The sequence below is a fragment of the Apodemus sylvaticus genome, chromosome 1 (genome assembly GCF_947179515.1).
Source record: "Apodemus sylvaticus chromosome 1, mApoSyl1.1, whole genome shotgun sequence".
Taxonomy (NCBI): Eukaryota; Metazoa; Chordata; class Mammalia; order Rodentia; family Muridae; genus Apodemus; species Apodemus sylvaticus.
In genome coordinates, this window is record NC_067472.1 from 192977368 (window position 1) to 193002810 (window position 25443).

Below are 25443 nucleotides of genomic sequence, written 5' to 3' on the forward strand. Positions count from 1 at the left end.
TTTCACCTGAAGAACTTCGGATGGCTGAGAAGCACCTTAAGAAATGTTCAACATCATTAGTCATTAAGGAAATGCAAATCAAAACAACCCTGAGATTTCACCTCACACCAGTCAGAATGGCTAAGATTAAAAACTCAGGAGACTGGAGGTGTTGGCAAGGTTGTGGAGAAAGAGGAACACTCCTCCAATGCTGTTGGGTTTGCAAGCTTGTACAATCCCTCTGAAAATCAGTCTGGTGGTTCCTCAGAAAACTGGGTTCAACACTTCCGGAGGACCCTGCTATATCACTTCTGGGCATATACCCAGAGGATTCCCCAGCATGTAATAAGGATACATGCTCCACTATATTCATAGCAGCCTTATTTATAATAGCCAGAAGTTGGAAAGGACCCAGATGTCCCTCAACAGAGGAATGGATACAAAATATATGGTATATATACACAATGGAGCCATTAGAAACAATGAATTCAAGAAATTCTTAGACAAATGGATGGAGCTGGAGAACATCATCCTAAGTGAGGTAACACAGTCTCAAAAGAACACTCATGGTATGCACTCACTGATAAGTGGATATTAGCCTAGAAGCATGGAATACCCAAGGCACAATCCACATATCAAATGAAGTCCAAGAAGAAGGAAAAAGTGGCCCCTGGTTCTGGAAAGGCTCAGTGCAGCATTGTAGGGGAATTCCAGAACAGGGAAGTGCAAAGGGGTGGATGGGGGAATGCAGGGGGAGGGGGGAGAGGGCTTATGGGACTTTCTGGGAGGATCCAGGAAATGGGAAATCATTTGAAATATAAATAAAGAATATATTGAATAAAAAAAGAAAAAAAAAGATCCTTTGTTTACTCTAGACACACATAGTCTGTGCACATGTAACTGAAAAAGGTTCTCGTCCATTCTGTAGTCTGCATCTTTACATAACTAATGAGTTCCACTGGATTATAGAAGCCTCTTAATTTAGCAAGGTCCTATGTGCTCAGTATTGTCCTTGCTTACTGAGTGGGATGAGTCCTATTCAGGAAGTCCGCATCTTTGACTATATACTACTTTCTCTTTTAGCAGTTTCATAGATTTGAGTCTTCTGTTGAGGATCTTGATCCATTTGGGATTGCTGCCTGTTTGTGCGTGTGTGTCTGTCCATCTGGCAGGCTGCCTGGCTGTGTCTGGATGTTTGCAGTATGAGAGAATAAGATCTAAACTCACTCTTCTACATATAGCAATCCAGTTTCCAAAGCACCACTTACTGAATATCTTCTCTTTCTCAAATGTATATTTTTGCCATTTTGTCAAACATATGTTAACTTGTGTTAACATATTGTCTTGGTTTTCTAGTCTATTCATCTCTCTCTGTTTTTGTAACAGGGAAATGCACTTTTAAATGCATATCTCTGCAGTATAACTTGAAACAAGGTGCCGTTTTTTTCCAAGATTGGTTTATCTGAGGGATTTTTTTTTGCTTTCATATGAATTTATTATTGAATTAGGTTTTTTTTTGGAAATTTCATACATGAATAAATTACATTGTGATTATTGAAACCCTTCATCTTCTCCAATCTCACTCTACCTTTATTAACCTCCATTCCCTACAGTCCTCTTTTAAAACATTCGTATCTCTTTATTTGTGACCCATTAGTATAACCACAATTAGGACTTTGTGTGAGACTGTGGGGATGAAATATGTATTAAAACCTAGTAGGGACCTCAGTTGTTATACAAGTGAAGACAGTGACTTCCTATTACCCAGAATCCTTCAGTATCTAAAACTTCAGCAGGGATTAGTGATGTCACATGAGTCTCCTCCCCAGGCTGTGATTTAACATTGATGAGTGGGGTCTTGTGCAGACCCATTGCAAGCAGCTTCAAATGATTTTACTTGCTACATATACTCTGCCATGCTGACAAGACAGCATTTTACAGCACTTCTCTCTTTACCTTCCAGCTCCTCCATTCATTCCACTCTCTCTTCTGCAATAATCTCTGCGCATGAGAGATGGTATAATGTCCAAATTAGGAATAAGCATCTAACCATTCTATGTGAATTTTAAGTTCTTTTTTTAATTCTGCGGATACTGACATTAACATTTTGATTGGTATTGTGTTGGATCTGTACATTTCTTTCGGTGGGATAACCATTTTTAACATTAATTCTCCTAGTCTTTGAGCAGGAGAAGACATTCCATCTCTTATGGTCTGACTCAGCTCATTGAGGATTTCATTGCAGAGGATATACCACCTCTTTCTTGTATTTATTACTTGTCTATTGCTGTGATTAAACACAATGAACAGTGCAACTTATAGAAGGAATGCTTTGTTTGGGGCTTATGGTTCTAGAGAGATAAGGGCATATCATTACTATGGCTGGAAGCATGACACCATCTAAGTAGACACAGTATTGCAGCAGCAATTGAGATCTCACACATGAATCCATAACCAGGAAGCAGAAGGATCACTCAAAATAGTGCCAATCTTTTGGAACCTTAAATCTAACCTCCAGTGACGTATTTCCTCCAGGAAGTTTAGAGCTCCTGAAACCTTCAAAGAGTTCACCTCTTTGGAACTAAGTATTCCAATGACTGAAATTTATAAGGCACATCTCTTTCAAACAAGCAAACTGTGTTATGCTTTTCTGGGGTACTTTTTCTTTTCATTTTTTATTAGATATTTCCTTTATTTACCCTTTGAAAAACTATGCCCTTTCTAGGTTTCCCCCTCCAAAATCCCCCTATCCAATCCCAGTCCCCTGCTTCTATGAGGGTCTTCAATAATCCACCCACTCAAGCCTCCCTGTCCTGGCTTTCAGCTATACTGAAAGCCTTCACAGGAGAAAGAGCCTCTCCTCTCACTGATGTCAAACAGGGGCATCCTCTGCTCCATATGTGGCTGGAGCCATGGGTCACTCCATGTGTACCCTTTGGTTGATGGATTAGTCCCTGGGAGCCCTGTGTGTACTAGTTGTTTCATATTGTTGTTCCATCTAGGAGGATACAAATCCCTTCATTACCTCCTGTCCCTTTTCTAGCTTCTCCATTGGAGACCCTGTGCTCAGTGCAATGGATGTCTAGGAATATCTACCTCTATACTTATCAGGCACTGGCAGAGCCTCTTGGGAAATAGCTATATCAGGGTCCTGTCAGCAGGCATTCATTGGTATCCAAAATAGTGTCAGAGTTTGTTGACTGTATATGGGATGGATCCCCAGGTGAGGCAGTCTCTACATGGACTTTTCTTCATTATATGCCCCACATTTTTTCTCTATATATCCTACCATGTGGACTTTGTTCCCCTGTAAGAAGGACTGCAGTATCTATACATTGGTCTTCCTTCTTCTTGAGCTTCATGTGGTCTGTGAATTGTATCTTAGGTATTCTGAACTTTTGGGGATAATATTCACTTATTAGTGAATGCATATCATGTCTGTTCTTTTGCAATTTGGTTACCTCAATCAGGATGATATTTTCTAGCTCCATCCATTTGCCCAAGAATTTTATGAATTCATTGTTTTAATCATGACTATACTCCATTCTATAAATGTACCATGTTTTCTGTATCCATTCCTCTGTTGAGGTACATCTGGGTTCCTTCCAGCTTATGACTATTTAAACAAGGCTGCTATGAACATTGTGGAGCATGTGTTCTTATTACATGTTGGGGTATCTTCTGGGTACATTCCCAGGAGCGGTATAGCTGGGTCCTCAGGTCAAATTTTCTGAGGAACCACCAAACTGATTTCCAGAGTTGTTGTACTAGCTTGCAACCACAACAACAATGGAGTAGTATTTATCTTTCTCAACATCATGACCATCATCTGCTATCACCTAAATATTTGATCTTAGCCATTCTGACTGGTGTGAGGTGTTTTCTCAGAGTCATTTTGACTTTGATTTCCCTGATGATTAAGGATGTTGAACATTTGTTTAATGCCTCTGTGCCATTGGATATTCCTCAGCTGAGAATTCTTTGTTTAGCTCTAGATCTCACTTTTAGTGAGTTTGTTTGGTTTTCTGGAGTGTAACTTCTTGAGTTCTTTGTATATATTGGATATTAGTCCTCTATCAGATGTAGAGTTGGTAAAAATCTTTTCCCCACTGTTAGTTGCTGTTTTGTCCTACTGTACTTTGCCTTACAGAACCTTTTCAATTTTATGAGGTCATATTTATTAACTCTTATTCTTAGAGCATACGCCGTTGGTATTCTGTTTAGGAAATTTTCACATGTGTCCAAGGTTCTTCCCAACTTTGTTTTTATTAGTTTTAGTGTATCTGGTTGTATCTGGAGGTCCTTCATCCACTTGGACTTGAGCTTTATGTGGAGAGATAAGGATTGATGGATTTGCATTTTTCTACATGCTAACTGACAGTTGAACTAGCACCTTTTGGTGAAAATGCTTTTTTCATTGCTTGATTTAGCTTATTCGTCAAAGATCCAGTGACCATAGGTGTGTCATTCCATTTCAGGGTCTTCAGTTCTTTTCCATTGATCTATCTGACTGTCATTGTACCAGTACCAAACAATTTTTATCATTATTGTCCTGTAGTGTGGCTTTAGATCAGTGACAGTGATTCCCACAGACATTCTTTTATTCTTGAGAATAGTTTTTTCTATCCTAGGTTTTTTGTTGCTCCAAATGATTTTCAGGATTGCTCTCTCTAATTCTATGAAGATCTTGTTGGATTTTTTTTATGAGGATTGCATTGAATCTCTTAATTTGCTTTTGACAAGATGGTCGTTTTTACCATATTATTTCTGCCAATTAGTGATCATGGGAGATTGTTCTATTTTCTGATAACTTCTTTTATTTCTTTCTTTAGAGATTTGAAGTTCTTGTAGTACAGATCTTTCACTAGATTAGTTAGAGTCACACCAAGGTATTTAATAGTGTTTGTGACTATTATGAAGGGTGTTGTTTTCCTAATTTCTTTCTCAACCCATTTATCCTTTGAGTAGAGGAAAGCTACAGATTTGATTTAATTTTTTTATCCAGCCACTTTGCTGAAGTTTTTAGTTAGCTGTATTAGTTCTCTGGTGGAATTTTTGGGTTCACTTAACTATATGATCACATCATCTGCAAATGGTGATACTGTGACTTCTTCCTTTCCAATTTGTATCCCTTTGACATCCTTTTGTTGTCCAACTGCTCTCGCTAGGACTTTGAGTACTGTATTAAATAGATAGTGAGAATGTGGGCAGCCTTGTCTACTCTATGATTTTAGTGGACTTGCTTCAAGTTTCTTTCCATTTAGTTTCATATTGGCTACTGGATTTCTGTTTTTGTTTTCACTTTGTTTAGATATGGGTCTTGAATTCCTGATCTTTCCAAGACTTTTAACATGAAGGGGCATTGAATTTTGTTATATATACACTAAGCAACTAATGAGATAATCATGCCACTATTTGAGTTTGTTTTTATAGTGAATTATGTTGAAGTATTTCCATATATCAACCATCCCTGCATCCCCAAGATTAAGCCTGCTTGATCATGATAGATGATCTTTTTGATGTGTTCTTGGTTTTGAATTTTGATTATTTTATTGCTTATTTTTGCATCAATATTCATGAGGGAAATTGGTCTGAAGACATTTTTCTATGTTTAGTCTTAGTCTGGTTTAGGTATCAGAGTAATTGTGGCTACATGGAATGAATTGGGTAGTTGATTTTCTCTTTCTATTTTGTATAATAGTTTGGAGAGCATTGGTATTAGTTCTTGTTTGATGCTCTGACAGAACTCTACACTAAATCCATCTGGTCCTGGGCAATTTTTGGTTGGGAGTCTACTAATAACTACTTCTATTTCATTAGGGGTTATGGGACAATTTACATGGTTTACCTGATCCTAATCTAACTTTGGTACCTGGAATTTGTCTAGAAAATAATTTATTTCATCTAGATTTTCCAGTTTTGTTGAGTATAGTCTTTTGTAGTAGGATCTAATGATATTTTTGGAATTCCTTGGTTTCTGTTGTTGTATCTCACTTTTAATTTCTGATTTTGTAAACTTGGATACTGTCTCTTTGCCCTCTGGTTAGACTGACTTAGGGTTTATGTATCCTGTTGATTTTCTCAAAGTATCAGCTCCTGGTTTTCTTGACTGTTTGTGTAGTTCTTTCTGTTTCTACTTGATTGATTTCAGCTCTGAATTTGAGCATTTCTTCCTGTCTCCTCCTCTTTGGTGTATTTGCTGATTTTTGTTTTTAGAACTTTCAGATGTTCTGACAAGCTTTAGTGTATGTTCTCTCTAGTTTCATTGGAGGCACTCAGAGCTATGATTTTTCATCTTAGCACTGATTTCATTGTGTTCCATAGGTTTGGGTATGTTCTTCCTTTCTTTTCATAAGTTTCTGAAAAGTCTTTAATTTCTTCCTTTATTTTTTGCTTGGCCCAGTTATCATTGAGTAGGTTGTTGTTCAGTTTCCATGTATATGTGGGCTTTCTAGGATTTTTTTTGTTGGCATTGAAGACAAGCATTAATATGTAGTGATCAGATAAAATGTATGGAGTTATTTCAATCTTCTCATTTCTGTTGAGGCCTGTTTTGTGATTGATTATACGGCCAAATTTGGAAAAGGTAGTGTAAGGTGCTGAAAAGATGGTATATTCTTTTGTTTTAGTATAAAATGTTTTGTATATATATAATATATATAATATATTATATATGTATATATACATACATATATGTATATATATGTTATATATATGAATATATATGAATATATATGAATATATGAATATATATTATTGTGTGAGGTGCAATGTGTGCTTTGAGGTTTAGTAAAGTTTCTTTCATGAATATGGGTGCCCTTGCATTTGGAGTAAAGATGTTCAGAACGGAAAGTTTGTCTTTGAAGCTTTCTCCGTTGAGGTGTATGAAGTGTCCTTCCTTGTCATTTTTAGTAACTTTAGATTGAAAGTTGATTTATTCGATATTAGAATGGCTACTCTAGCTTGTTTCTTGGGAAAATTTGCTTGGAAAATTATTTTCCATCCATTTGCTTTGAGATAATGTCTGTCTTTTTCATTGAGGTGTGTAATTTTATGCAGCAAAATGTTAGTTTCTGTTTTCCTATCCAGTCTGTTAGTCTATGTCCTTTTATTGGGGAGTTGAATCCATTGACATGAGGAGATATTAAGGAAAAGTGATTTTCACTTCCTGTTATTTTGTTGTTAGAGGTGGAAATATGTTTATGTTTCTATCTTCTTTTTGATTTCTTATAAGAAGATTATTTTCTTGCTTTTTCTAGCATGACGTTTCCCTCCTTGTGTTGGAGTTTCCATTTATTATCATTCATAGGGATGGATTTGAGGAAAGTTACTGTGTAAATTTGTTTTTGTCATGGAATATATTGTTTTCTCAATCTAAGGTAATTGAGGGGTTTGTTGGATACAGTAGACTGGGCTGGCATATTAGTTCTCTTAAGATCTCTATAACATATGCCCAGGATTCTGGCTTTCATAATCTCAGGCAAGAAGTCTGGTCTAATTCTGAGAGGTATGCCCTTATACGTTACATGCCTTTTCCCCCTTACTGCTTTTAATATTCTTTCTTTGTTTTGTGCATTTAGTGCTTTCATTATTATGTGAAGAGAGGAATTTCTTTTTCTGGTCCAATCTATTTGGAGTTCTGTATGCTTCTTGTATGTCCATGGGTATCCCTTTCTGTAGGTTAGGGAATTTTTCCTCTATTGTTGAAGCTATTTGCTGGCACTTTATATTGGGAATCTTTGCTTTCTTCTATACCTATTACCTTAGATTTGGCCTTCTCATTATGTACTGGATTTCTTGGATGGTTTGGGTTAGGAGCCTTTTGCATTTGGCATTTTCTTTTACTGATTTGTCAATGTTTTTTAATGGTATCTTATGCACTTTAGATTCTCTTTTCTTTCTCTAGCATATTTTTGGTGATGCTTGCGTCTACGACTCATGATATCGTTTTTTAGGTTTTCTGTCTCCAGAGTTGTCTCCCTTTGTGATTTATTTATTGTTTCTACTTCCATTTTTAAATCCTGGATGGTTTTGTTCAATTCCTTCACCTGTTTGGTTGTGTTTTCCTGTAATTCCTAAAGGGATTTTTTGTGTTTCCTCTTTAAGGGCTTCTACCTGTATACCTGCATTCTGCTATATTTCTTTAAGGGAGTTATTTATATTCTTCTTAAAGTCCTCTATCAGCATCATGAGATGCGATTCCCCCCCCCTCTCTCTCTCTCTCTCTGTCTCTCTCTCTGTATAATGGGGGAGTATATGTATGACGAAATGTGCCAATGGAAACCAAATGACAACTTTAATGTTGTGGATTTAGGACATCAGGTTTAGCTGCAAATACCTTTTCCTCTTGTGCAATTTCACTACATATTGATGTATTTCTATATTTGTTTAAAGAAAGTACTTTTTATTCGATATATTCTTTATATATATTTCAAATGTTATCCCCTTTCCTGGATCCCCCTTCCTCGAAAGTCCCATAAGCCCTCTTCCCTCCCCCTGTTCCCCAATCACCCACTTCCCATTTGTTTGCCTGTCCTGGTATTCCCCTACACTGTTGCACTGAGCTTTTCCAGGACCAGGGGCCTCTCCTTCCTTCTTGGGCATCATTGATTATGTGAATTGTTTCTTGGGTATTCCAAGCTTCAGGGCTAATATTCCCTTATCAGTGAGTACATAGCATGTGTGTTCTTTTGTGATTGGGTCACCTCACTCAGGATGACATTCTACAGTTCTACCCACTTGCTTAAGAATTTCATGAATTCAGTGTTTTTAATAGCTGAGTAGTATTCCATACTGTAAATAGACCACATTTTCTGTATCCATTCCTCCGTTGAGAGATATATGGGTTCTTTCAAGCTTCTAGCTATTATAAATAGTGCTGCTATGAACATAGTGGAGCATGTGTCCTTATTACATGCTGGGGAATTCTCTGGGTATACGCCCAGGAGTGATATAGAGGAATCCTCTGGTAGTATCATGCCCGGTTTTCTGAGGAACTGCCAGACTGATTTCCAGAGTGGTTTTACCAGCTTGCAACCCCACCAGCAGTGGAGGAGTGTTCCTCTTTCTCCATATCCTTGCCAGCACTTGTTTTCTTCTGAGTTTTTGATCTTAGCCATTCTGACTGGCATGAGGTGAAATCTCTAGGTTGATTTGATTTGCATTTCCCCAAATTTCTGGGTGATCTTGGTCATTTTTCTGCTTATTTAAATCATTCAAGCACTATACAGAGCAATAGTGTTAACAACTGCATGGTCTGAGATGTGATTTTAAATGCACATGTTGCTTTTCTGGTGTGGTATCACACCCAGGACTTGCTGCGATAGGAGTACTGGGTTCTGATCATGCCAAGTAGCCTTGATTTCTGTTGGTAAGGTTCTTGTTCTTCCCTTTTGCTATCTTTTTATCTCTGGTGTTAGTTGGTATTTCGGTCTCTGGTTTGATCTTGTCCATTTTGTGAGCCTGTGTCAGAACTCCGGGGAGACCAGCTCACTTCTGGCAGGTCCTGTGTACAACAGACTGTTGAATAGCCCCAGTTCCTGGATGCAGATGGTGACCTGTAGAATCCTGGCCCAGCTGCTCCACTGTTCCTGTGCCCTGTGTGCTCCTCAGTAGTCTTGCTCAGGACAGTTAGTGTAGAGAAAGTAGAAAGCTCAGCTCCAAGCCTGAGAATTAGAGTACTCCTATGAGAGCATCTCTTTCCTGGCAGGTCCTGTCCACAGAGCCTTATCCAATTTTAAAATCATCCATTCCTATTAATGTTGCCTATATATTTTGGGGTGCATTACTATTCAGTGTACTTGGCTAAACACTCATAAAGTAAACTGATTCTCTTCAGAAAGCTAACGGTCACTTCTAGTTCCTCAAATGTGGCACATTATGACCAACCTCTTGCCTCCTGTCACTCAGTCTGGCTTAAGCATGTATAGATCTTGCACATACTGTCCCAAGTGTTGAGTTCCTATGTACAACTGCCATGATGTGTCCAGAAAACATTGTTTGGTAAAGTCATCCACTACCTTTATAATATATCCTATCCACATCCAAAATAATCTCTGAACCTTGGAGAAAAAGGTTTAATATAGAAGCCTCATTTAGTGCTCACCACTCCAAAGTCTCTTATTGTCAGCACCATTAAGAGCTGTGGGTCTTTAAATTAATCACTGTTCACTACATAGAAAAACTTTTCTGATGGTGGGTGAGAGATGAACCAAACTAAAATGAAAAATCATTATGAGGTGGTTTCTGAAGGACTTTATAAAAACTCCTTCTTGGAATAAATAGGTCTTAGATATTGGAACAGGGATCCTTAAGAAGTAAAGTGTATTAGCACCTCATATTAACTACTTCTTCCTCAATTATCTGCTTTGTGAATTTCATGTATAAAAGCATTATATCTTCCTATGCCATTTGTTTGTGCTTGATTTATTTTTCATAATTTTTGTATATTTTATATAATTTTGCATTCTTTGAAAATTTAAAACATAAATATAGTATGTCATGTTCTACTAGATTTTCCAATGTGGACACAAACATACTATACATTCCACAATATATTTATACCACAACTTAAATTTTTTTTAAAAAATGCCATCCATTTGGGCTAATTTGTGATTCTCATATGTGCATGGATTTGGGGGAATCCATGTAGCCATTAGAAACCTAAGAGTGGTACTATACCAAAAGTGTGTGGAAGTTTTTCTCATCTAGCTGTCATCAACTGCAAATAGATCTTCAGTGAGGAGTGGGGTCTCAGGATAACTTCCTGCATTCATCCTGGAATATTAGCAGGCATTATGTTATGCAGTTTCTCTATAGGCAGTCATTGATGATATAAGTACACTTGTATAACTGCCAACTCATGTTCACGGGACAATATTTACAGACAACAATTTCAAAGCACTTTACCCCTTCTCTAGCCTTTACTTTCTATTTTCTGTTGCATGATATTTCCTGAACCTTTGGTAGGGGATGATAGAAATAACATCAATGTCTGAGCACTCACAATTGTGCTGGACATTTTGATCACTTATGAGTCTCTGCATTAACTAAAGCCAGCTGCAAAAATAAATCTCTAACAAAGGTAAAGAAGAGCACAAATCCATGGGTGTGAATACAAATATTTAGAAGTTAGTTTGACAATATGACTATTAAGTAAAATTACAGTAGGAGCCCTTGTTTGGAACTATCATAACCCCAACCATGGTTTCATGATAAGGTTTATAGTACCAGACATGAATTCCCTTCCAAGGATCAAGCCTCAAGTCCAATCAGGCAAAATTTAACTAACCCCATCGGAATTGTGTCATTTTTGCCCTACTAGACACATCTGGCCTGGGAATCTGTATTGTAGCATGTGAGATCAATGCAGGATAAAAGCATTATGTTGAAAAAGAGGGATTGAAAATTGAAAAATAAGAAAGGAAAAGGATGCCTCCATAGGGAATTGCAGACATAGGTATGCTGACTAGAGCATTTCAGTTCAAACTCCTCTGCCACTTATCTTCCCCACTTGGCACTGCCCTAAATATTTCTCACAATAAACAGATCTGCTTCCAATAAATATGATAAGTTTATTCTAGAACCTCACAAACATTCTCTCTCTCTCCCTCTCTCTCTCTCTCTCTCACACACACACACACAAACACATTTACTCTCACACACAAGTGCATTATTCCTCTCACTCAATTTGTTGGCATTATTATTGATATCACATAGCCTTGATTCATACCTCCATTAGATTTAAGCTAATAGGTTGCTGTACTGAAGGGAATCTTTCTTTTTAACACCATACAAAATACTGTTTGCCCATATCTGTCATCAAATATTTCTGTCTTCCTAGCACACCTCACCTTGAGGCACATGCTTATAGAAATCCCCTCTGGATTCCCATATTAGTGTGATAGATTTCCCCCAGCACATATCTCTGTCTTTACAACTTGGCTGTAGGATATCTCTTCATGATATCAGTGGTAAGTCTGTGTGGTAATGCATTTGTTAATGAGCTTTATTTAATCAGTTTTCTATTTGTGTATTTGCCTCACACTTCATATTTAATGCTATGAATACAGACTAGTTAGATTTTTCTTAGTGAAGCTTTCTGCTGCTGCTTTCAGAAAATAAAGAATTTCAAGCAGACCCTGTGTTAGTGCTTTGTAATTGACACTTCACTTCTCCCTGCACACAGTCTTATACGGATCATGGTTTGAGCACGTCCGTGGCTGGCTGTCAATGAGAGAATGTGACAACTTCTTGGTACTTTACTATGAGGACATGAAAAAGGTGAGCATCAGTCTTACAGTCACCACTCAGTTAAGAACTAGATCCTGGTAATGAGGAAGGTTACTGAGAACTATGAATTTTTCTTTGTTTGCTTTAACTTTTTAATAATTATCTTTTATTAACTAAAAAACTTTCTAACGTGAATGTATATTGATCATATTCAAACTCTCCCTGAGGCCTACAAGATCTTCTATGCCTCCTTACCCACCAAACGTAAAAGTTTTTCCTCAAAAAATATCTAATCCAATAACAGGACTCCCAAATCAAGGAAACAAAATATAATAGAATGCAATATAAAATAATGTACTGGATAGTTGTATGTCAACGTGTAACAAGCTAGAATCACCTGAGTGGAGGGAACTTTTAGTACAGAAATGCCTCCATATGGTCAGGCTGTAGGCAACTCTGCAAGGCACTTTCTTAATTATTGATTCAAGATAGAAGAACCATTCCTTTGTGGGAGCTGCCATTCTTGGGTTCTATAAGAAAACAGGCTGCATTTTACTTGGTGAATAAGCCAGCAAGCAGCATGCCTCTATTGCCACAGCATCAGCATTAGCCTCCATGTTACTGTGCTATTTAACTTCTTCTCCTGACTTCCTCCAAGGGTGAACAATGCTGTATAAGCCAAATAATGCATGATAAAGCAAAAACTATCACATCAAAGTTAGACAAGTCAAACCAACCAAAGTAAAAGAATCTGATTGAAAGCATGAGGAACATTTCTCACTCACTGACTCATTCAGGAATCTCATGAAAACACTAAGCTGGAGGCAATAATACAGACACAGAATATGTGGCAAAGAATCACCCAAGCTCTGACCATGTTGCTACATTATCAGAGGGGTCATCTCTGCTGGTGCTCTCAGTTTTCTCTTTCTTTTATGGTCTTTAAGCCTCTTCTTCTGCAGGGTACCCTGAGCTCTGAAAGGAGGGATTTGATGCAGACATCCATTGAGTATATCTCACTCTCTGTTGTATATGGCTGAAAGTCTAAATTTGTCCGCATCTGCTGCAAGAGGAAGTTTCTGATGATGTTTAAATATTGCACTATTCTCTGCATGTACCAGAATGTAACTAGCAGTCATTTTACTACAATTTTTTTTTCTTTTTCTTTTATAAGACCATTATTTGGTTTCCCCATAGTCCTCTGGGCCATCAAGTCTCAGGTCCTTGTTTACCAAAGCAGTTTATGATCTGGGCTCTATCTCATGAAAATATAACTTAAGTCAAAGTTTATTCCCATAAGCTTTAAGCCACCAGTGACACAATTTATCTCACAAGTAGTAAACTATTATAGACAGAAAGACTTGTGTCTAGCTTGCTGTCTACATTTCTCTTTGTGGAGCATGCAGAATGAGTGCCTTTCTGTACTAAAGACACTTGGATATAAGGGTGTAGGTTCTCCGTAGGGACCAGTTTGTCACCTTCACATTCAGTAATTTGTATAGGTGTTGCCTTTAGCAATGGGGGCTTGGCTCTCAGTTTGTGGAGAGCAACTTATAATCTTAGGAACAGTCTATGTTTTTTGAGAGGGATTCCCATGGGATCCACTTGGCCAACTCAATTAAATGTAACCCAATCCTAGTACTGGAAGTTTTCATTCTTTCTTTGTGACATGGGATGGTCATTATTTGGTGATTTCACTTTGATCACCTTCATATATGAAATAATTTTGGAAGTTTCTGTTGTACTAGTTTAGATACTACTTCTCAAATACCTCTTAATTTCACCTGTCTCTTCCTGTACTCCCTTCAATAACCCCCTCTCCATTCCCCTTTCCTGCTTGATTCACCCATCCTAGCCCTTGGACATCCTTTCATAATTTGTTATGTACATTTAATGTTTTGATTATTATGTGCTCAGAGGACCTTCTTTTCTGGTCCAGTCTACTTGGTGCTCTGTATGCTTCATGAACTTTGATTTGCATCTCTTTCTTCATGTTAGTATTTTTCACAGTCGCCAAAGAACACACATGGTATGCACTCACTAATAAGTGGATGCTAGTCCAAAAGCTCAAAATAAACAAGCTACAATTCACCCAGCACAAGAAGTTCAAGAATAATGAGGACTTAAGTGAGGGTGCTATGGTTCCTCTGAGAAAGGGAACAATATACTCACAGGAGCAACAAGGGAGGCAATGTGTGGAGCAGAGTCTGAAGTAAAGACCACCCAGGGAGTGTCCTACCTGGGGATACATCCTATAAACAGTCATGAAACCCTGACAGTATGATGAGAAGCATGTACCAAAAGGAGCATGTCATGGCTGTCTCCAGAGGGGCCCTGTCAGAACCTTACAAATACAGACGCAGAAACTAGCAACCAACTATTGGACTGAGTTTGGGGTCCCAAATGGAGGATCTGGAGGGTGGTCCAGAGGAGCTGAAGGGGTATATAGCCCCATGGGAAGAACAATGACTTTGGACACCCAGACACCCCAAGACTCCCAGGGACTGAACCATCAACCAAGGGGTATACATAGTTCCAGCCAAAAATGGAATGTCTTGTTGGGCATCAGTAGGAGGAGTGGTCTTTGGTCCGTTAAAGGCTCAATAGAGGCCACAACAAAGGGAAAAGGCTGGGAGGGGATAGTTGTGGGGGAGGTGGGACTGTGTCGGGTAGAGGGGTATGTACATGGTGGCAGGGGGTGGTAGGAGGGGTAGGGAATCATTGGGAAGGGGGGCTTTTGGGAGGGGGAAATTGGGAAGGGTCTTACCATTGGGAATGTAAATGAAGAAGACACTCAATAAAAATAAATTTAAAAAAGAGAATCACATTGGGTACCTGGTAAGATGTGTTTATGGGTTGAGGAGCTGAGAGTCAGGAATAGAGATGGACTGGCCTGAGCAGAGGGACTTAACAAGGAAGAGGAAAGCAGGGTGTTCCACCAGGATCTTCTTAATCAATCTCCTGGTAATAGGGCTAGATAATAAAGAGGGGCAACATCAGTATGCTTAAGAAAGAGGTGGGGATCAGACTCAGGGATTGGATTTGAAGAATGGAGGGAGAGATGAAGATCTGATGGTGTAACATATTGCTTCCTTTCTCATGATGTGCTGTGGATTCCTCAGGAATGCATTCTGGAGTTGAAGGCTGGGGAAAAGCAATTCGCACCACAAAGTTTGATGTTCTGATACAGAGATAAGACTTGGACTTTGAAACACATTGGGAGAAGTGAAGATCTATCTGCTATTAGTCTATCTCTTTCCCTAGCCAGAGTGGTCTGTGAGTTCTCATGGAGTGCTGAATTTGGGAGCTGGTATTGTGTAATGAGTGGAGGGAGAAATTTAAGAAGGGAAAGATCTTTGAATCCATTAGAGAAGGGGAGTGCTGCCACAGGCTTTCTACTCCAGAGCTAAGGATGAGAGTTGAGCCTGGGATCTGGAAAAGCAGAGGTGCTGTGGACTGACCCAACCAGGGGAGGGAGAAATCACGACGGGGGGGGGGGGGATCACAACGAGGGGGACTTTGATACTCAGGAAAGGCATGGATTTGGTGATGACAAACAGAATCAAACACTGAGGTGGTTTGAATTTGAATGTATTTGGGAGCTCTCAAGTAAGAGTTTTTATTTATGAAGAGTTGGTATTATCATTTTAAAAGATGTATCCAGTGAAGCAGGTACAATTATCATAACCATTTGGCATAAGGAAATGTAAAATCAATCAGGTATAATGTTTCTCATGTAAGTGCTTTAGAGGATCAATCACAGATAACATCAATCTTTTTGATTAGAATATAAAGTCACTTGTAGTTAACAGCAAACCTTTAAACAGAGTTTGAAGTTTCTTAAAAGCATTTGGTCACACCCCCTAGGTTTTAATGATTTTCTGTGAGTAATCCCTATCTAACATCTAGCTTTCACCTTGTAAAAACTTCTTGAAATTTAATTTAAAGCCGTACTTAAACAATGCTTTTCATATTTCAGTGTCAGAGCCACCCTCATCTATATACACATAGCCATATAAATTTATATGATGTTGGGAGGTTGTAATTATGTAAATGACTATGAGACAAAGTGTTGCAGTTCTTAGAAAAGAGTTTGCAGACAGTGACTCTACTTCAAAGAACGGATTATCAGCCCAGGCTATTAGGACCATCCTGTGAAAAAAGGAAGAGGAAATTGAGAGCTAAAAATACTGCCTTGAGACCTATGTCTCAGAATTATCCTCTAGCTAGAGAGTTTCACAACCATTTCCAGGAGACCTCCTCCCTTTGGAGTCTAACGCCTCAGCCTGTGGAACTTGTCACACAGAATCTACTGGAGTTGGTGTGGCATCTCTCCCTTTTTCATTTTTTAATTGAAGCTCATAGATATCTCTTTTGTCAGGGGAAATGGAGGAGGAGACTAGTCTGAAAATGAGTGAAAAGATAAGGAGAATAGCCATGGCTATTCCTGTAGCCATGGTGATGAAAATAATCTAATGTAACCAACTTACAGGTTTTAGAGATTGCAGATCTGAGCTAACACTGAGCCAAATCTTGTAAACTACATGATTCATCATGTGCCTTGCTTATCGCTGAAATATGAGTTTTTAATTAAGCCATATCATGAGTAATATCATTATCTTTTAAAATTACCAACACATGATTTTTAGTAAGAGTCCAATTATGTTGTTTATCATAGGCTAATGGTGTTATGCATATGTATCAAACGCTTGCATGGCACCTGGTAAAATCTGAACCTTAATATTTTTTATCTCTTGCCCTAATTTTAAAACTAATTTTTTAAAGCATCAAGCTTTGTTTTTTAATTTTTATTTATAATTTGTTACTTTATGTCAGACTATTTTTTATTCCTTGAGGTAATGCTTTTTATTGATATCTTCTATATGGTATAGCTGATATACTAAAAGCATTTTTTTTTTACAATCCTCAGGATGTAATTTTATAGTGAAAAGGCAGTCTTGTAAATCTATTACTATTATATTCAATCCTTTTGGGACTGCTACTGGAGAGGGCAGTCCTGGCTGTAAAGCTCCCATGTCTACCACGGTGGCATTTATTGCCCCGAGGTCTTGCAATAATCTCCGTTTCCCTGACTTTTTCTTTATTACAAATATGGGACTGTTACTTTCTTCAATATGTCCCTTTTACAACTGTTCTTACACAAGTTGTTCTATAGACTCTATTTTTTCTTTTGATAGGGGCCATTGATTGAGCCATATAGGTTCTTTTGATTTTTATTCTATTTTATCTGTATATAACAAGCCCTCAGTGGCCCCTATGAAAAATGTTGTTCATTTAGGTTATCTGAGGTCACCAGTTTTACACCCATATTAACAGTATTTTTCTTTCTTTCAAGTTTGAGGTTGAGAAACTGCCCCTGACTTAAAATCTAAATTGAGTTTTCCTCTTTCTTTTCCTCTGTAAGGGGTGTTCCATTTTTGTGGAACTTGGATTTGTTATTTATTTTTCCAATGGAACACCCCTTTTATTCGAGTCCCTCTTTTTATTTTCTGGACATTGCCTTTGCATATGTCCTGATTCTCCACATTTAAAACAATTAGGCTTGGAGTTTCCTTTTCCTCCTCCACCATAGTTCTGTTTAACATAGGCGCTGAATTTCTGTCCTTTCATAGCTGCAGCGTAGGCCATTCTTTGCACTACGGCTGGTGAGGCATCTATACAGGCCTTCACATAGTCCTGTACTATTCCTGTAAATACTGAAAGAAACATTCATTCCTGCTTTGACTCAGATTGCCCCATGTTACTACAAGATTACTCATGCTTAACCAATGATCCTTTACTGGTGGGACTGCAGTTCCCTGGCGAGAGCCGATCCATTAACTTGAGAAAAAGGAAAGAAAGGGGAAAGGTTACCTGTCCAAAGGTCCCTATTTGGGTGCCAGCTGCCACAGACTGTCTCAGCGGTGTGTGTGTGTGTGAATCATGACTGAGGGGGTGCTTTGGTACTCAGGAAAGGCATGGATTTGGTGATGATAAACAGAAACAAACCCTGAGGTGGTTTGAATCTGAATGTATTTCGGAGCTCTCAAGTAAGGGTTCTTATACACAAAGAGTCGGTATTACCATTTCAAAAGATGTATCCAGTGAAGCAGGCACAATTATCATAACCATTTGGTACAAGGAAATGCAAAATCAATCAGGTATAATGTTTCCCATGTAACAGATTTAGAGGATCAATCACAGATAACATCAATCTTTCTGATTAGAATATAGAGTCACTTGTAGTTAACAGCAAGCCTTTAAAGAGAATTTGAAGTTTCTTAAAAACATTTGGTCATACCCCCTAGGTTTTAATGAGTTTCTGTGAGTAATCCCTATCTAACATCTAGCTTTCACTTTGTAAAAACTTCTTGACATTCAATTTAAAGCTGTACTTAATGCTTTTCATACCACAGTGTCAGAGCCACCCTCATCTGCATATGCATAGCCATATAAATTTATATGATGTTAGGAGGTTGTAATTATGTAAATGATTATGAGACAAAGCATTGCAGTTCTTAGAAAAGAGTTTGTGTCCAGTGACTCTACTTCAAAGAATGGATTATTGCCTGGGCTATTAGGATCAGGAAGATGAAATTGAGAGCAAAAAAACTGCCTTGAGAACTACAGCTCAGGATTATCCTCTAGCTAGAGAATTCCACAACTGTTCCCAGGAGACCTCCCTCCTTTAGAGTCTAATGCCTCAGCCTGTGGAACTTGTCACACAGAATCTACTGGAGTTGGTGTGGCACAGAGGGAAAGGCGAAGGTCTGCTATTAACCTACAGCTTCCCTAAAGGGATGGAGAAAAATACTTACTAATAAAATTAAAGTGCAACCAAAGAAAAACTGAAAGATAAAACGATTTAAAAAATATTTGACCTCTTAAGTGTTGTCTTTCAGTAAGTAGAACGTTTATATGTTAAAAAAAGAAAAACTTTAATCACATTCTTTTTCTCTTATGTAGAATCTTTTACTTAATCATCATGAAATTCAGTTTTTTCTAGAATGGATCAGTAACTAGCTGTCTGCTGCACACTAGTGCAGATTCCCATAAGTCTTCTTTCTGACCACTTAACCCATTCCTTTCAGTCACTGTCATGATGGTTTCCCTTCATATGAAATATTAAGTAGAACTGTGATAAATATGCAAAAGAAAGTTTTAAACCAATAAAATTTCATAGCCCCAGGGGGAGGTCTAGGATTTAACACACAATTTTTGGTGATCTAAGATTTTGCCTTGTAATGACTATCTTCTAGGATTAAGCTAATTGTGGGGTACAAATATTTTATTGTAACAGTTGGAGATCTGAGACACAAAAATTGTGAATGTGATGCCCATCTGAGCTGCATTCTGACATGCTTACTCAAAACAAAATCTCTCAGAAGTACCTCCAAGTAATAAATATTGAGAGCATTTTTATGAAACTGCCAGAAAGCTGTATTGTTCTTAGTTAGCCTAAGTAAACAGTATTATATGGCTCCAAAATTAATAAGTTGAGGTCTTTGGGCACATTCCTTCACTCACCTTGATCACTGTCTAGCAGCATTTCTATAAGTTTCTTTGATCATCACAGGGCACATTAGGAGTGGTTCAATGCCACCACTTGGAAGAAAAAAGCCAGGTCGATTGATCTTGGATCTCTGTGAGCTTGAGGTATACTGGTTTCCATATCAACTTCCATCACCAAAGACAAAACTCGATAGTGAGGTACTGTCTTAACACATAAATATTCAATTCTCTCCTAAAATGTTTCTATTTCATTTTCAATTAACTTAGCAATGTTTTAAATGTCTACCACTTTACTCTTTAATTTTTCATGAATTGTCAATTTTAACGTGTTTTTCGATATATCGCTTCTATTTTAACAGAAATATTTTCTACATAACTCTTCAATTTTATCATAAAATATTTTTACTTCCCTTTTCAATAAAAGAACATGCATTTCACAAAACAGAAAAATCTGTTAGATTCAGTGTATCTGGTTCAATGTGGAGGTCCTTGATCCACTTGGACTCAAGTTTTGTACAGGGAGATAAGAATAGATCAATTTGCATCCTTCTACATGTTGACTGCCAGTTGACCAAGCACCATTTGTTGAAAATGCTGTCTTTTTCCACTGGATGGTTTTAACTCCTTTGTCAATGGTCCCATAGGTGTGAGGGTTCATTTCTGCATCTTTGAGTCTATTCCATTGATCCAACTGCCAGTCCCTGTACCAACACCTTATAGTTTTTATCATTATTGCTCTGTAGTTTAGCTTGAGGTCAGGGAAATTGATTTTTGCCAGAGATTATTGTTGAGAATATTTTTTTGCTATCCTGGGTTTTTTGTTATTCCAGATAAATTTGGAAATTGCTCATTCTAACTCAATGAAGAATTGAATTGGAGTTTTGATAGGGATTGCAGTGAATCTATAGCTTTCTGTAGGCAAGATGGCCATTTTTATTATATTAGCCCTGCCAATCCACGAGCCTGGGAGATCTTTCCATCTTCTGAGATCTTCTTCAATTTCTTTCTTCAGCGACTTAAAGTTCTTGTCATACAGATCTTTCATTTGCTTGGTTAGAGTCACATCAAGTTATTTTATATTATTTCTGGCTATTGTGAAGGGTGTAATTTCCCTAATTTCTTTCTCAACCTCTTTATCTTTTTGAGTATAGGAAGGATACTGATTTGTTTGAATTAATTTTATATCCATCCATTTTTCTGAAGTTGTTTATCAGGTTTAGGAGTTCTCTGGTGGAATTTTTTAGGTCACTTAAGTATACTATCATATCACGTGCAAAAATAGTGATAGTTTGACTTCTTCCTTTCCAATTAGAATCCTGCGACCTCCTTTTCTTGTCTAATTGCTCTATGTAGAATTTTGAGTACTGTATTGAATAAATATGGAGAGAGGGCAACCTTGTCTTGTCTTGATTTTAGTGGGATTGCTTCAAGTTTCTCTCCATTTAGTTGGATTTTGGCTACTGGTTTGCTTCATATTGCTTTTATGAACATGGAGCCCATGAGCACAGAAGAAAATTTCCTAAATAGAACACCAATAGTTTACAGTTTAAAATCAAGAATTGACAAATGGGACCTTATAAAATTGCAAAGCTTCTGTAAGGCAAAGGACACTGTCAATAGGCCAAAATGATAACCAACAGATTGGGAAAAGATCTTTAACAGTACCAAATGCAGTAGAGGGGTAATATCTAATATATACAAAGAACTCAAGAAGTTAGACTATAGAGAACCAAATAACCCTATTAAAATGGGGTACAGAGCTAAACAATTCTCAGCTGAGGAATAACAAATGATTGAGAAACACCCAAGGAAATGTTCAACATCCTTAATCAAAACAAACCTGAGATTCCACCTCACAGCTGTCAAATGGCCTAGAACAAAAATTCAGGGGATAGCAAATGCTGGAGAGGATGTGGAGAAAGAGGAACACTCATCCATTGCTGGTGAGATTGCAAGCTGTTAAAACCACTCTGGAAATCAGTTTAGGGGTTTCTCAGAAAATTGGACAAAGGACCTGGACCTGAGGACCCAGTTAGACCACTCCTGGGCATATACCAAGTAGATTCTCCAACATGTAATAATGACACATGCTCCACTATGTTCATAGCAGCCTTATTTATCATAGCCAGATGCTAGAAAGAACTCAGATGTCCCTCAACAGTGGCATGGATACAGAAAATGCAGTACATTTACACAATGGAGTAGTACCCAGCTATTAAAATCAATGAATTAATGAAATTCTTAGGCAAATGGATGGAAATAGCAAATATCATCCTGAGTGAGATAATCCAGTCACAAAGTAAACACATGGTATAAAATCGATGATAAGTGAATATTAGCCCAAAAGCTCAGAACACCGAATATACAACTGGCAGACCACATGAACTAAAGATGAAGGAAGACCAAAGGCAACTTCAGCAATGACCCAAGAGCTGAAGAAGTTTGCAGCTCTACAGAAGGAACAATAATATGTACCAACCAGTACCCCCAGCAATCCCAGGGACTAAACCAGCAACCAAAGAGTACACATGGAGGGACCCATGGCTCCAGCTACATATGTAGAAGATGACCATTTCAGACATCAATGAGAGGAGAGGCTATTGGTCCTCTGAAGGCTGGACTCCCCAGAATACTGAAATTCAAGCCAGGAAATTGGTGGGGGGAGAGAGGTGAGGAGCACGAGGTGAGATGGGATAGGGGGGGTTTCAGTGGGGTAACATGGGAAGGGGTTGTCATTTGAAATGTAAATAAAGCAAATATTTTTTAAAAATCTCAGTATATTTAGTGGCTGTATGAGTATACACCTGTGACCACACAGCACAATGGAGATGAGGCAGGATCATCTAAAATTCAAGGTTTGTATGTTCTGCAAAGCAAGTTTAAGTTTAATGTTGGCTCTATGAGAGACTTTCGCTAAACTTTTCTCCTCCCTGAAATGAAACCCCAGCCTCCATCTTTTAGGGTCCAAAGACCAGCCACATTGCAAGCCCACTCAATATATAAATGTGTGTGAGTACTTCCTCCCTTTGTTCCATTGCCTTTTCTTGTCCAAACACCATTCATGCTCTCTCATTTGTTGATGCCCTTTCTGCACATCCTGTTTCTCATCCCCATCCACAGATCCCTTCTTTGCATTTTTTCTCTCAGATGTCTACGTCTATCATCCTCATTTCTGTTTGTTCTTCTTTTAGGATACAAAGGGAACCATAAAGAAGATCTGTGATTTCCTAGGGAAAAAATTAGGGCCAGATGAGCTGGAACTGGTCCTCAAGTACAGCTCCTTCCAAGTCATGAAAGAAAACAACATGTCCAATTTTAGTCTCATCGGGGATGATGTGGTTACTAATGGCTTGCAACTTATGAGAAAAGGTAAAGAGATTGTCTAGCTTCAGAAAAATGTATGAACATGTGAAAGAGTTGTGGTGAATCTCTAAGAGTTTGTTGGCAATCTACTGAGAGTCACTGCTCATTACTGATAGCTTCTCATAGACATTACAGGAGAATGTTTTTATGGACAAGATGTGGGCTTCAGGCACTCTGAAATGTTGATTTATTCTGAGAGATATCTTGGGATTGGAGATGGTCATATCCAATAACTTCAATGAAAAAATGGGAAAGTAACATTACTATGAGGCATTGTAAAGTTCCCTGAAACATAATCCTCAACTCTAAAATATAAAAAATGTGTAAAGCAGTAGACCAAAGATATATCTTAGATGATAGCAATAGAACCACAAAAATTACATTAACATCTGGGAAATATATTGAACAGATGAAGATTGCTGTCTTATAGTAAGCCAAGAGTAGACCCCCAAAAGGACTAAAAAATTCCCTAGGTTTAAAATCTGATGATACTTGCCAACTATGTTCATATTACTTTAGTTTCATGACCCTTCTTTTCTTTCAGAATTATAACTCCTAGAAGGGGAATTTCAATTCTCTCAATTTCTGGGCCACCTCTCTCATGCATACATGGTTTCATAGCTATACAGTTAAGGAGTCACTTTGCCAAAATGAATCAGACCTTGTGCCACACCCAGACCTGATTAGGTAATGATATGTTAGATGGAACTCAGAGAGAAAGAAAAAAAGGTGTCAGTCATCAGATATTTACCAATGAATAAAAAAATGGGTATAAATGAAGGAAGTCAAGAGTTATGGGTTTAATTTTCTTTTACCCATAATTTAAATATTTCAGCCTTTATCTTCAGTCCTCCTCAGCTCCAGAGTGTGAGATTTAGATAATAACAATATAAGGATATCAGGAGTTTTCACAGATGAAATGAAGTCAAAGTAGTTACCAGATTGTATTTAATTCAATACTCTTAGTGTCCTCATAATAGGAATTTTTGACTCAGATATGAGCATAATGATATGTCACCATCACCAAAAGAAATTTGGCATTTATACACTAAAGATCAAGGCATCTCTAAAAATATGTTGCTGTTGCCAGATGCTCTCAGACTCTTGCACTCCAGACTCTGTGGAGACATATTTCTCTGCACTAGAAATGTAGGTCTCACCTAAGAAAAGTGGGCTGTCCTTAGATTTCCTATAATGAGTCAGAATTTGGCAGAGGTAAAAAAAAAAGTATATCAACATAAAATCTGTCATTAAATGCTTAAAGGAATGAAGTAGCTCTGTTAATAGCAAAAGGATAAGGAAAATGACAAGGAACAGTTTTAGCAGAGACACATCAGAGCAGGTGGAATAGAATTTAAACAGAATTCTATGAGGACAATTATCGTTTCTGCTTTTGCAGTAAGATTACTCTAGGATGAAACCACCTTTAGATTGAATTTCTTCCTAATACACATACTATTTGTAATGTAGCATAAATGATAGGAATACATAATACGTACATAATATAATGATAATCTAGTTTTGTCAAAATACTTTATCAGACTTCATTAGTCTTTTGCATTTGAATTATCCTACTGATTATATGTAGCATATGTTTTTGCATACTATGTCATGTAGCATAAATGATAGGAGGAATACATATATACAACATACATACAGTAATTATAATTTAGTTCTGTCTAAATGCTTGATCAGACTTCATTAGTCTTTTGTAATTGAATTATCCTACTGATTATACGTAGCATATGTTTTTGCATTTGAAGACAACTTTTATTCATGGGGATTATTTTTGTTATACTAGTGTGACACATGTCTAGTAAGCCATGTACCTCTGGAAACCTGTTCACTGTTGGGGAACACAAATTTTATTACCCATTATATATCATACCCATTGCCCATTGCGTCACTACTTCATTATAGAGGGTGATGAAACAGATGTCTCTGGAAACAATTTTGAAAGGAAAAGTATATAAAGATAATATTTGTCTTCTCAATTCCTCTCTCAGATTGGTGCCAATTTTGAATCATAACGGATGAGAAATTCAAAGATGAATGCTAAAACCAATTTCATTATTTACCATTAGATAACTTAATTTCTTAAACCATAAAGCATTAAAAAAGCGGTATTAAGTGTTAGAATTGCCTTAGCCTATTCATTACAACTATTTTCCCATATCCTTGAATGGTTCTTCTCTTGATACACAAGTAAAATATCGTGTATTGCCCCTGGAGAACTGCTTTGTAAGCTTTACCCCAGAGATACAATCATTCAAGTTGGTTAGATGAATCTGGTTTTAACCTCCAAGTAATAATTTTCCAAATGCAATTGTCGTTATTGTAATTCCATAGTTAGACACT

The 25443-nt window shown here is 37.6% G+C and overlaps 1 protein-coding gene across 2 annotated transcripts in view; it reads left to right on the forward strand.

Moving 5' to 3' along the window:
• The window catches only part of LOC127683370 (probable alcohol sulfotransferase), a 37742-nt gene that overhangs the window by 9987 nt on the left and 2312 nt on the right, over positions 1-25443 (forward strand). The window contains exons 4-5 of one of the 2 annotated variants that reach the window (XM_052180557.1): positions 12167-12261; positions 22914-23091. The exons of the other annotated variant lie outside the window; for it this stretch is intronic. Of the exons in view, the coding sequence (XP_052036517.1) occupies positions 12167-12261; positions 22914-23091 (273 nt within the window). The remainder of the gene's footprint in view (positions 1-12166; positions 12262-22913; positions 23092-25443) is intronic. 2 annotated transcript variants of the gene reach the window in all.